The 14,527-nt window shown below is 35.1% G+C and overlaps 1 protein-coding gene across 4 annotated transcripts in view; it reads right to left on the bottom strand.

The window, feature by feature from the left end:
- The window catches only part of CUL2 (cullin 2), a 108,423-nt gene that overhangs the window by 22,818 nt on the left and 71,078 nt on the right, over window positions 1-14,527 (bottom strand). For all 4 annotated transcript variants that reach the window (XM_046013326.1, XM_046013327.1, XM_046013324.1 and 1 more), the window contains exons 7-8: window positions 2,643-2,739; window positions 2,439-2,549 (exon numbers count right to left, since the gene is read on the bottom strand). In XM_046013326.1, the coding sequence (XP_045869282.1) occupies window positions 2,439-2,549; window positions 2,643-2,739 (208 nt within the window). The remainder of the gene's footprint in view (window positions 1-2,438; window positions 2,550-2,642; window positions 2,740-14,527) is intronic.

Here is a 14,527-nt window from a genome sequence, read left to right as displayed (position 1 = left end):
TTCCTTGTCTCATAAAATGTAAATGTAAACAGTATGTACATGATAATTATCAAATTAAAGATTTCATTAACATTTTTTAAGTCAATTATATTTAGTCATAGTTAAATATGTCAATTAAGAGCTTTAGTAAAGCTTATCCTACATAAGAAACACCAGGCTACCAATAATACACTGATTAATATTAATAAGAACGAGCTAATGAAGATAACATCTAGAGAATCTGGCTAATTTCTACCTCAAAACAAAACAACATTCACAATAAAAACCAGCTAGTATAACACATATACATACAAATGTTTAGACTTGGAAAAGGTTCTGCAATTTGAAGCTATGTAACTAGACTTTCTGAACTCAAATGGTCCCAGAGAACCATGCACAGTTTAGCCTTAGAGAATATTGCTGAGTTTGCGGGGGCATAAGAAGGTAATACTGGAAAGGAAGGTGATGTTGAAAGGGGAAATAGTACATCATTCCTGGTTACCTCTCAGATACCTTTTGATGAAAATGAAGCAAAGACTGAAGAGAGACTCACCATCCTATCTTTCCTACTACGCTCCCCTGTGGAGCCAGTAGTCTAGGACAAAGTCACAAAAACCAAAGGCAGACAAGAAGGTATCTGGACTGAAAGATGTTCAGTGCATATTTAATCAACTAAGAAAGTAATTTTTGTCAAAAACTTTTGCTTTTGAAAGAAAAACATCCTTTAAAAGGATTATGCCTATTAGTCATTTACAGATTTAATGTTTATGGATTAACTAAATGCAACAGGAATGAGAGTCGGGAGGTGATGAAGGATGAGAAAAGGAAAAAAATTAATGATAATGGAAGGGGACGGGTGCATATCAAAAGAAAGGTAGACAAGAGTGGAGTGTCTCAATGCGGGGCTTCAAAGAGCTATAAAAGCACTTACAGCTGGGGAGAAAAGGCTGAAAGTACAGGTAAAATAGAAAAAGAGAAGTAGGAAGACTACATTAGTCTGTTAAATGAACTACGCTTACAAATGCTACTTCCCAAACATAATTTCCAGTGGCCTTTATTTTAACAGTTTGAGATATAATTTATTTATTGTAGAATCTACCCACTTAAAAATATAATTCAATGGCTTGGGGTATGTTACATTATTAGTGGTTTTTAAACTATGGTAAAATATATCTAACCCAAAATATACCATTTTACCCATTTTTGAGTGTGTGATTCAGTTGCATTAATTATACTTACAACGTTGTGCAACTGTCTACTTCTAAAACTTTTTTACCACACTCAACAAGAACTCTGTAACCATTACACAATAATTCCTCATTCTTTCCTCCCAATAATTTCTTGTCTTTACCTATTCTAGATATTCCATATTCTAGAGAGAAATTCCATGTAAGTGGAATATATAATACTTTTGTCAAGAGCTTCTTTTTGAGAGCCAAATATAACATGGAATGTATGTATGTATGTATGTATGTATGTATGTATGTATGTGTGTGTGTATATATATATAAAACTGATAATCCATGTGCACTTTTCAGGACTGGATCTAGAACCTTTAACAAGAGTCTAAGAAGCAAAAAGGCTTAAAGCTAAGAGCCACTGACCTGGTGTAACCTGTACCTAATAGATGGAGAAAAATGTCCTAGAAGGCTTAACTTGAGGTCCTAGAGCTAATCAGTGACAACAGCAGAAAAGAATTAAACAACTCAGACTTCTAGATCTGGGTTTTGTGGAATATATAACAATGTACTGTTATCTCTTGACCTGTGACCTATGGAGGCCACTCTACTGCTATTCCACTTGAAACACATTATCTTCTTGGCTAAACAAACTAAAAAAAATCATTGTATAATAAAATGCCTGGAATTCAATATTGTAAATGAAAAAACCTGGCTAAAAATTTAATACATCTTATACGATGACTGACTTTATAACAGAATTATTTCTTTACTAAAAAAAAGTATACATGGAATTTTTAAAATAGCAATCAATATGTGTTGGTTTAAGGAGTAATTAAAATTTCTTGTGGAGGTTTTTCTCAGTCTTCCAAAAACTGAACAGATCAAAATAGTAACCTATCCAAGTATTCAGAATTATTAATTTTTTCCTTCCATTTTAAAGAAGGAAAGATAAAAACCCAAATACCTAGCCTCTATGCTAAACACAGATATCATTTATTCTTTTGCCAAGAATGTGAGTATTAATTTTAAAGACAAGCAAATCAAGTAATCAGGATTTATCAAGAAGCATCAACCATGATGAAAATTGGATAGAACTTTTTCCCATGGAGAATGCCATAGCAAGAACAATGATTTATCAATAGGTATTGCATATTAACTATAATTCAGAGTAAGAAAGAAACCTTTTCCAACAAAAAAAAAATTACCTAAAACAAATGTTAAATAAAATCATGTCTTATATATGAGATGATGCAGTTAGCATAATATGTTCTTTCTCACCTTTTCCATATACTGTGAACAGTTTGATTCTTGTAATAAATTTGAAGCTTCTTGTTTGTAATACTCTCCTGTTTCAGTCAGAAAGGGAGACTCAAAGATTTCCTGATAAAACTAAATAAATCAATTAAAATCACATTTAAAAAATTAGAACAGGTAGTTTAAGAAATTATAGGTCTGATTATGTTTTTATAGGAGGCTTTTTACCTTTAAGGGGAATTTTTTCTTATACTGTTCAACATGAACAAAGGAGTTAATAACCCCATGGATTACTTTCTGGTTTGGGTCTTCTCCACCACGATCACTAGAACAAGATATAACAAAAAAAAATATTGAGAATACAAATTATCTATGGGAAAACACCAAAGTATGCCAAAATACGGCTGCTTATTCTACTAATCTAATCAAATTACAAAGCATTTTAAAGGTCAATGTATGCTTGATGCTTAAAAATAATACTTATAGTTAACATACTCATATGTCATTTCAATAAATAATAGCTTTGATTGTTACACTGATACATTTGGTTATATTGACACTAGAATGATTACTTATTTAATTTTAGAATAGACATGAGTCCAGTAAGTTAAGAATATCTGAATTTCATTTACCAAAACTCTATTATTAGATGATTTGGTCTGAGAATTTAGTCTGAACCACTATAATCTAACAGTACATATTCCTCAAAGGTATACTTTATATATTATCACTCACTGAAGGGACTAATACCTGTTGTTCTTTAAGAGATCTGCTAGAGCCACTGAGCTGCTTCAAACATGAAGGTATTTTTCTTTTTAGAAATTTAATGAGATATGTTTCTGTATTGCAAAGGAACCTAAAATCATCTCAATTATTCATGTGACATTTGGTAACTTCCTATTTAGCCAAGGCACTATGAGTAACACAAGTTTTAATCACTATAAGAAATGTACCTGAGTATCAGGCTTTCTAATTATAGAAAGAGGAAAATGAAATAGAAAAAAGTTTGCCTAAAACTACTGGCCCCAAGCTGGGAATTTCTGACTCCAGTACTATTGCTCTAATCAAACCACTATGCAGTTGTTAACCTTCCTACTGGCAATCTTTCATTTTAAAATGTTTTTTTCTCTGAATTAATGATTATTTTACAAAGAGAGCAACAAGAATTATATTATCACTATTCCATAGTAAAAACTTCTTGTTCTTTATAGGTATGATATAGACTTTCTAACATTGTCCCACCCTGCCTCTGTATCATTCCTCAATTATCTGAATAGCCTGCAGAAAGTTTTTTGTACATGAATTAATATGGGTAGAGTAATTCTGAACACAGAATCTCAGATACAAAGTCTACATTATGATATTACTAATAAAAACGAGTTTCTCTAAGGCCACACAGAGTGAGCTCATTTCCTCTACTCATCTTCTATTAGTTCCTTCCCAAACCCAAATTAAATCTGGTGAAATAATGATCTAACCGATCTTATCTATTTGAAACACATTGGGTTTTTTTTTTCCCCTTTCAACTTTGCAGGATCAAATAAAAATCAGTCAAGAATGAGAAACGTGAATATTTGGAAAATCAGGTTACCTAGAATTCTTTTTTCTTTTTTAATTTTATTTACTTGACAGAGAGAGACACGGTGAGAGAGGGAACACAAAGAGGGGGAGTGGGAGAGAAACAGGCCCCCCACCAAAGAGGGAGTCCGACAACAGGGCTCAACCCTAGGACCCCAGGATCACGACCTGACCTGAAGGCAGACACCCAATGACTGAGTCACCCAGGTACCCCTAGAATTCTTTTCATTACCAAATCCTATTCTTGTTGCTCAGCACCAGGAAAACTTCCATTCCTGATATTCTCAACACACCTGCCATTTGTTTCTGATCCCAAAAGGCCCAGATAAGCTGGAATCAGGGAACATATTGTCTAAAAGAAACAATGATATTCCCAGTGTTTAATAACTAAGCTGTCCTCCCTAAAAAGTTAACAACTGCAGAAGTTCTGTGGCATAATTATTCAATCACTACCGATTTTTATAACTGCATAAAAACATTATAAATATACAGCGTTTCTATTGGACTGACAGATAATGAAAATAAACCATTAAATAATGTTGTTAGAAATATACAAAAGCACTGACTAAACTGGTCATCTGAATAAACTCTAATTTCATCTAAGAACAGAGGTGCCAAAAGATAAACCTTGAGAAAAGAATATAAAGAATTTTTTGAAATATGGTTTATTATTTGATCTACAGGACTGTGTGGAAAATGCCTAGAGCAATCATAATGAAATTGCCAATATAATGAAACCACTCAGCTGGGATGATGGGGACTAACAGGAATATTTAGCATAGACCTTAAGGCCAGGATTTTGGAGTCAGACTGCGTGGATTTGAGCTCTGGCTGCATTAATATGTCACCTTGGGCAAGCATTTCTTAAGCTCTTGGTACTCAGATTTCCTCTTCTGTAAAGTGGGGGTAATAAAAGTACCTAAACCTCATGGTTGCAAGGATGTGGTAAAGACTAAGCATAATCCAAGAAAGCATGTAACACAGTCCCTGGTACCTGAGTAAACAATAAATATCACCTATTATTTTAAGTACTGACAGGAGAAAAATGGAACCACTTTTAATATATTACAGAGGAGAATAAAGCAAGAGACTGCAATCACTGATTGGGACTTTAAAATCAAGGCTTTTAAAGAAAACTAAATGAGCTATTAATTCAAATAGCAGACCGGATTTGTGATAGTGATCAAAAGTTAGGCTGGAACTCTGAAAAGTCCTGAAACTGGTATATAACAATGTGCAACTTAATCTCTTAGTGAAACCTTCCTTTCCCCTTATGTTTAAAATGAGAGTAGGGTTCCAGCAAACTAAATGTAGTCTCCTGCTCCCACTCTAAATCTGAGAAATGACAAGAAGGACACTTTTTAACACCCCAATGTCGACAGTAGCCCTTGGACTTAAAAGAAATTGAAAAAGATAGAAAGAAGACTGAGTAATGTAGGAAAATAAAACGACACACCAAAATACACAAGAGTATGTGATAAGGAGAGGGTGGGAAGAGAGTGGAGGCAGACAGGCAGAGAAGTGGCAGAATCTGCAGGCTGGCTGGCACACAAAGGATGATCAAACCTACTAGGTCATCAGGAGCACAAGCCAGGCTGTGAAATAAGGCACTCAGCAGCTGTGTGTGAGTCCCCACTGGAGCAGTAAGTGGTATGTGAGAAGCAGTGAAGCCCAAGAGAAGGGAGACCTCTGCTACCAGACCACCTGCTGCAGTCCTCACTGGAGAACAAACACCTCCTACTCGCCCCTGTTCCCACGCCAGGAAGGCACTGGGAAATCAAGGTAATGGTTTCCCTTCAGACTGGCAAAACTGCACAAGAGCAAGATTGCTGAGTGGTAAAGAAAGAGGCGTTCTCAGACTCTGTTTGTGGAAGAACAAGCACTTCAGAGGGCAAACTGGCAAAATTCTAAATGCACACACTTTATAACTCCAAACAAACATCTGCATTTTGTGCACAAAAAAAAAGCAAGAGTTATATTAGTGGTAAAACTGTAAACAACCAAATACACTCTGAGAAGAGCTTAATCAAATGAGGTGGAACCATATCAAATATTAAGTAACAATTTAAAAAGAATGTACTATGTACTAACAGAAAAATTATCAAGATATATAATTGAATAAACAAGTTAGTAAGTGTAAGTATCATTTATGATTGTCTGAAGTTACAAAAAAGTCACATGAAAAAAGAAAATGATCTCTGTATTGTACTTATAATTATATGTAAACATAAAAATTCATAGGAAAGGGTTTGTAAAGACAGTTAACCAAATAGTAACAGAGATTACCTCTGGATAGAGAAGGACTGAGGAAAGAATCTGGTTCATTCAAAGTTTTTCAAGAAAGCATTTATGTGTCATTTGTGTATTTAAAACTAAGTTTTTCATTAAGTAGCTAATAATAAGGTCTGGGGAAGAAAATGTACAAGATAAGTCTGAACACCCTGACACACTAGACACTAAGGAAGATAGCAAGTATGACTAGGGTCATATCAAAAAGACCATGAGCCTCATGATCTCAGGGTCCTGGGATCGAGTCCCGCATCGGGCTCTCTGCTCAGCGGCGAGCCTGCTTCCCTCTCTCTCTCTCTGCCTGCCTTTCTGTCTACTTGTGATCTCTCTGTCAAATAAATAAATAAAATCTTAAAAAAAAAAAAAAAAGACCATGAGCCAACTAAACAAAGAAAGGCAATTTAAACTTTAATAAAAACAATGAATAGAAATGAATCAAATGTATTTAAATCTATAAGTTCATCACAATATAATGGAGAAAAAAGCGAGTTAGTCACTTTCTGAGGATAACAGGAAACCAACTCGTTACCTTGACAAGTAAAAAAAGGAAAGAAACAAGCGGTTATTTTATCCTTCCTGTATAACCAATGGGTGACCAAATAGTAGATGAGAGGGAAGCATGTCTTTATAAGATAATTCCAGGTAAAAATGAAAATTAAATGGCAGAATTAAAATGATAGTTTTACAAACCACAATAAAGAAAAAGATGTTGGTATTCAAATCAGCGGCTGCTTACATCCAAAAAACTGAAAAAAAGACAGTATGGAATATCTACAGTTTTGCCAGAGGGAACCAATGAGTCTGAGTAAGCCTCTGGGCTACCAATTTGCAGGAAATACAGAGGACAAAGGAACATATTTAAATGTGTCTCATGCAAATCAGCAAAATCCAGAGGATGGGAAAGTCTAAAAGATCAAAGGATCAGGGTTCACCAACAAAGTACAAGGAGGGAAAAAGGACAGAAAAGCAACCTGTTGATTAAAAGACTTATAACCTGTTGATTAAAAAACATATAAAGTTCTTTTGGATAGACAAGACTAAACTCTTATAGAATCTGAGAATATACACATAGGTGATAAAACCATAAGAAAAAGAAGAAAGGTATTACCTTAAAAGTCAGGATAGTGGTAAACTTTTAGAGAAAGGAAAGGGATGGGACACAGGCAAAGATTTCAGGGGTGGCTGACATGGTTCTACTACTTGACTTGGGTGATAAGAACAAGAATATTTATCTTATAATAATTCATTAGGTTGTACAACTGTGTTGTACAATTATGTTGTACAGTTTTCTCTATTTTATATTTTACACTAAAAAGTTACACACACCCAAATCTCCAAAAAGTACAAAGCAAACTGATATAACAATATTAATATGTGCTACAATAAAAAAAAAAAAAAAGAGTACAAGATGGACAAAAGTACTAAAAAGCAATAAAAAGAACTATGGAAATGCCAATTTTAATATTTATTCAACAGAGATGTGAAACAAAAACCAACAATTGCAAAGAAAAAAGTTAATAAATCTAAAAATAAGCTGGGAAATTTTAAAACATATCTCTCAGGAATTGAGAGACAGAAGAGTAAAGACTACAAAGCTAGACTTTATCTAAGACTGTAGAATGAAATGAAATCTCATTAAATCTCCAACGTCTATACAATTTAGAAATAGAATAACAAACACATGGATATATCAGAGAAAATACAAATCAGCCACAGCAGCCTATGTTACAGAGTGTTCCAAATTCAAAGGGGAAGAAATAATTTCATTTTAATTTCTATTTTTGTTCAGAGTGTACTCAAACTAGAAAATTAACTACAGAATTACTCAGCGGGTTAAAGCCTCTCCCTTCAGCTCGGGTCATGATCCCAGGGTCCTGGGATCGAGCCCCGCATCGGGCTCTCTGCTTGGCTGGGAGCCTGCTTCCTCCTCTCTCTCTCTCTGCCTACTTGTGGTCTCTATCTGTCAAATAAATAAATCTTTAAAAAAAAAAAATGCAGTGTTTTCAATAGTATCCTTAAATATCTAATCAATGCCTTTTACCAGCATTTAAAAATATATCTATTTTGTTCATTTTTCTAATTTCATATACCCAGTTTTAATTTTAAAGATTTATTTATTATTTGAGAGAGGGAGGGGGACCATGAGCAGGTGAGGTACAGAAGGGGAGAGAAAGAGGGAAAGAGACTCGCAAGCAGACTTCACGCTGAGCACAGAGCCCCACATCGGGCTCGATCCCACGACCCTGAGATCATGACTTGAGCTTAAATCAAGAGTTGGAAACTGAATGGACTGAGCCATCCAGGTGCTCCTCCAATTTTAATTTTAAGTAAAACTAAAGTTCTTGCAGAAAATTTATACCACAATATTTATGTTTCCAATTATTTGGTTATGCTTGCCTTTTTATGTATCACTGGAAATATTCAAATCTTACATTGTGACATTTAGATACATGAAGTTACAATTTTTATTTATTAAAATTATAAACAACTTTAGATTGTTATTGCACTGAAAGTCCCAGTTGGCAATTCTACTATATTAATGTAAGTTAGCATATGAATAAAATTACTTTTATCTTCTTTTTTAAAAATATTTTATTTATTTATTTGACACAAAGAGAGAGAGAGATCACAAGTAGGCAAATAGGCAGGCAGAAAGAGAGGGGGAAGCAGGCTTCCTGCCGAGCAGAGAGCCTGATGAGGGGCTCAATCCCAGGACCCTGAGATCATGACCTGAGTCGAAGGCAGAGGCTTAACCCACTCAACCACCCAGGCCCCGAAATTACTTTTATTTTTCCAAGTGAAATAAACACTGAAAAATACACAGATATACAATCTATGGTTACATCAGGTGTTTTCTTCCTTATATAAGAACCCTTTACTTAAGGAATATCAATTATATTTCTTGTGTACAGATTTTGTGTTACCATGAAAAAATTTTTTAACCACTGTTTCACTGAACCTCTTAACAACAACAAAAAAAATTACAACATACATTCCACTTGTAAATCTATTATTTCTCTAAAACACTTTTTTTCAAAATGCATGAAACTGGGATTATTTCTATAGTGATTACATATTTCAAGAGAAGCCATCTTTTACAAGAACACAATTAAGCAAAAAGAGACCAGTCCTAGTTTATACCTTAAAAGCAGATGATCCATGATCTTTAAGCTAACAATGACCTCCTCCTTTTCTCCCTTTACATCATTTTACATTGCTGTTCTTTCTGTGTTCTTGTAGGACTTCTTGTCTTTCCTGCAGAAATCCCACTGCACCCAATTACAACTTTTCTCCAAAAGACATGAAATCCCAACTATAGTTTGCTAAGTATTTCAGCATTCATGCGCCACTAGAATTATCACTTAGTGGAAGATACTGATTTCAAAAGGAAAAATACTCCATTAGCCTGACAGGTAACTTTAACTTCTTTAAAGGCTGAAATAGCCTTCAATCTTCTGAAATCCTCCAAGAAGGTACCCTGAGGATGGGAATCTTTATATATTTCTCTTACAGTAAGGAAATGTAAGATAGTTCTATATGTATGATCATATACAAAAATGATATAGGTGATAGGATATAGATATAGGTGGTGGTATAGCATAAAATACACCTAATACACCTTCATATAACCAAACTTACATTCGGAAGTAATCTTCTCTTTAATGGTACCACTCAAATTTATTTATCTACTGATGAGTTTAAGACTACACTAATGAAAGAGGGAGAAAGTACATAACTGTGGTTAAAAAAAATTATAATCATCATAAAATTAACAGAAGTGGAGATTGTCTAACCCAAATGTAGGAAAAGAGCTATCCCATTAGTATCAGATAACTACCTGTGTGGTAGAATCAAGCATTTTAGTTAAAGGACAGTGCTTAAGAATCAGAGGGCTAAAATGAAATGTAGACAGTTGCTGGAACACAGTTTTAAAGTACCAGTACTTAATAAATGTTGAGTATCTAAGTGCAAACAATATACTAAGTATTTAAGAATTAAGAAAAACACATGTTCTTTTATTTTAGCAACTCTTAGCCATCATAATGATAAAAATAACCTTTCAGACTGCATTAAATAATTTTAGCACTAAGTGAGAACCATCTAAGCAGGAAAAAAAAAACAACAAACAGTTCTATCAGTTAAGGATTGCTTGCTCGCTAATATTCTCTACTCTGAAATCTTTTCTCTGTACAATCTTTTCTTCAGCTGCACTCGTTTATTTCAACATTTCTTTGTGCTCTTGGCAATTACCAGTCTCTTGTTACAGAGTATTTATTATCATGCTTTCTCATCATCCTGTTTATGACAGCTTAAATCTAATTAGACCTCATATAAAACCATATATTGGAAAACAGAAATTTCAAGTTGAAAGGGGCCTCCAAAGTCAGCTGATCCAACCTTCCTTATTTTACAGGTAAGGAATCCAATGAAACAGAGTATGTGAAGGAAATTAGAATGCCCTGATCACCAATCTATGTTCATACAAATAATTCAGACAGGGTTGCTTAAAATTTAAAAGGAGGTGGGGGTCAAGAAATCAAGAAAGAATAAGACCATGGAGGTCGATAATCATTTTTATGAACACATCTATGAACATTTTGTCAAGAATTTGAAAAGTAGAACAGCATAACCCCCAAGGATGAAGGAAAAAAAAATCACCCTAAAGGTATTTCAACCTGATAAATACATTACAGATTTGGGGAGCCTGGGTGGCTAGTCAGTTAAGCATCTGCCTTCAGGTCAGGTCATGATCCCAGGTTCCTGGGATCGAGCCCTGCATGGGTTCCCTGCTCAGCTGGGAGTACAATTCTCCTTCTCCCTCTGCTGCTCCCCTTGTTTGTGCTCTTTTGCCCTCTCTCCCTCTCTCTCTGTCTCTATCAAATAAATAAAACCTTAAATATATATATATATATATATTTGTGTGTGTGTGTGTGTACATAACATTTGAAGAATAACAGATATATGTTTTCTGCATCCATTAACAAGTGTTAAAAGGTTAAGCTGTCTTGACAAGCTCTACATAAGAACCTGTTTAAAGAAGAATACCTACTTATGCTGAGCAAAATAAGTCAATCAAAGAAAGACAATTATCATATGATCTCCTGGATATGAAGAATTTGAGAGGCAATGTGGGGGTGTGGGGGTAGGGAAGGAAAAAAATGAAACAAGATGGGATCCAGAGGGAGACAAATCATAAGAGACTCTTAATCTCACAAAACAAACTGAGGGTTGCCAGCGGGGAGTGGGGTAGGGAAAGGGTGGTTGGGTTATGGACATTGGGGAGGGTATGTGTTATGGTGAGTGCTATGAAGTGTGTAAACCTGACAATTCATAGACCTGTACCCCTGGAGCTAATAATACATTATATGTTAATAAAAACTTAAAAAAATTAAAAAGAAAAAGAATACCTACACAAGCTGGATTGCCTTAGAGAATTATCATACAAAGTTTACACTTAGACACTAATTTTACTGACACTTATTGTATCTTATTATGCCTCAGGCACTGTAGTAAATACTTTATACAAAACATATTATTTCATCTTCACAACAGCAATATAAAATGGGTATTGTTAACACTCTCTTTTAGTTAACTGATTTAGACAAAATTCTTTCAGCCTCAAAGGAAATAGTTGGCAGCTAAATCACAGAAGTGTGAAAAGATATTCCCTGGGGAATAAATTACTCCACTCTGGTATTTGGTGAACTTGTAATTTTCGATCAATTTTCATTTTATTTTACTTCTTACTCCTACTCGCTCTTTTTTAAAACATAAATTTCATTATTTGCAGTAGGAAACATGAGCAGTTATTCAACTAGTATTTCTTATTGTTATTTCTAAATATTTTTAAAAATTATTAACGGAGCTCTAAGTAATTACAATAAGCTACAGTAAGCTAAGTAAATTATTAATGTCTTCATTTCCTTTAACTGAGACTACCATGTAGAAAAACAATTTTTAAGTATCAGGAATTCTACATATTGTCTCACATTAAAAATCCCTCGTCAGGAGCACCTGAGTGGCTCAGTGGTTTAAAGCCTCTGCCTTCGGCTCAGGTCATGATTCCAGGGTCCTGGGATGGAGCTCCACATCGGGCTCCCTGCTCAGCAAGGAGCCTGTTTCATCCTCTCTTTCTCTGCCTGCCTGTCTGCCTACTTGTGATCTCTGTCTGTCAAATAAATAAACAAAATCTTAAAAAAAAAAAAAAAAAACCCTCTTCAACCTCCATACTATATACTCATATCTCAACTAAATGAATACCACAGATTATAGTAAAAAAAAATACTCTGGTAAAAGAGTTCGAAGTCACGTCCATTTCAGCCCAATCTAAAAACACTCTTGTCTCCCAGAAGAAGGAAAGAAAAGAAAAATAAGAACAGAATAATAAAATAGAAAAAAAAAAGATATAATAGGGAAGATCAGTAAGATACAATTGATTCTCTGAAAAAAAATGCAACAAAATACACAAACCTCTCACAAAAGTCATCAAAAAAAGAGGCACATAATATTATGAAAGAAACTATTCCAGATGGGAATTAAAAAGAAAATAATACATTAACCAAGTTATTAAAGTTTATCACAATTTAAAAAGTATTATAGATATTCTCTACTCTTTGCTATTATATGATGACAAGGGCATATATATCACCATGTGGAATTCCTCCCCTAAGCCATAATTTCAGTCTAATCATGACAAAGTATCAAAGAAATCAAAGCTGACACACTACAAAATACTTGATCACTATTTTTTTTAAAAAGTGTCAACTTATGAGAGACAAAGACAATGAAAAGAATTCTCCACCAAGTAGAGGAGACCAAAAGAGACATGAGAGCTACGTGCGATGCTGTGGTTTAGACTGAATCTTGGGACAGAATGAACACATAAGTGAAAAAACTGGGGAAATGCAAATACAATTTGTAGTTTAGTTAACAGTTCTGTACTAATGTTTATAAATACACCATGGGTTGTCCGATGATAACAGGAGTATAATACAGGAACTTTCTGTACTAGCTCTGCAACTCTTTTGTAAACTTAAAAGTTCTTTCAAGTAAGTTTTTTAAAGAAAATACTGTCAAGAGCTACTTCCAATAATTCTGAAAAAATAATCCACAACTGATTTAGAAGAAATAAATATCTTACTAAAAAAACTACTGGCAGTGTAAAAATCTTATTTAAAAAACTCTGAGACAGGAGCGCCTGGGTGGCTCAGTGGGTTAAGCCACTGCCTTCAGCTCAGGTCATGACCTCGGGGTCCTGGGATCGAGTCCCACATCGGGCTCTTTGCTCAGCAGGGAGCCTGCTTCCCTCTCTCTCTCTCTGCCTGCCTCTCTGTCTACTTGTGATCTCTCTCTGTCAGGTAGATAAATGAAATCTTAAAAAAAAACAAACAAACAAACTCTGAGACAAAAGATTCTGCTTTGGAATCTAGCACTCTAAGATATGGCAAAAGGTTAGAGACTGGAAAGATGGCAGAGTAGGAGGATCATGAGCTCACCTCATCCCATGGACAGACACACCAAGGCAACAACTACATCTACACAACTAACTCTGAAAATAATCTGAAGACTGGCAGAATAAATCTTCCACACCTAGTTGCAGAGGAAACCACATCAAAAAATGTGGAAGGGACAGAGATGCAGTCTGGAACCAAAACCAAGCAACTTACTACAAGGTGGGAGGGACATGACAAGCAAGGAGGAGTGAGGGGATCAGACCTTACAGCAGGCACTCCCAGCCCTGGGGACTCACACTAGGAAGATGAGTCCCCATAATGTATGGCTTTGAAAATTATCCAGCTTAACTTCAGAACATTAAAAATCACCAGAGCTACCCCTGGAGAGCTAGAAGGCAATAAGAAACTGAGTCCCTGCCCTTAAAGAACCAGCACACTAAGTAACTTGGTAGACACATAGCAGAGAAGCAGCAGTTTGAAAAGCACTTGGGGTATATGTGAAGATTTATTGACTAATCTTAGAACATATGCTAGAGGGGCCTGGAGCTATAGGAGATTTCTTAAGGAACTATACTGTTGGTAGGTGCCATTTCTATTCCACTCTCTGGTCTAGATAACGGATACAGTTCTAACATTCTCCCATCTACACTGCTACCCACCCCAGTATTCCCCAATCAGGCTGCCCCTGCCAAAACTGGTACCACTCCAAAGTGACTCCTGCCCTAAGAAGTTCGGGAGATGGGGCGCCTGGGTGGCTCAGTGGTTTAAGCCTCTGCCTTCGACTCAGGTCAT

The sequence above is a fragment of the Meles meles genome, chromosome 7 (assembly GCF_922984935.1).
Source record: "Meles meles chromosome 7, mMelMel3.1 paternal haplotype, whole genome shotgun sequence".
Taxonomy (NCBI): domain Eukaryota; kingdom Metazoa; phylum Chordata; class Mammalia; order Carnivora; family Mustelidae; genus Meles; species Meles meles.
Note: the sequence above shows the minus strand (reverse complement) of the source record. Positions and strands in the feature narration are given on the sequence as shown.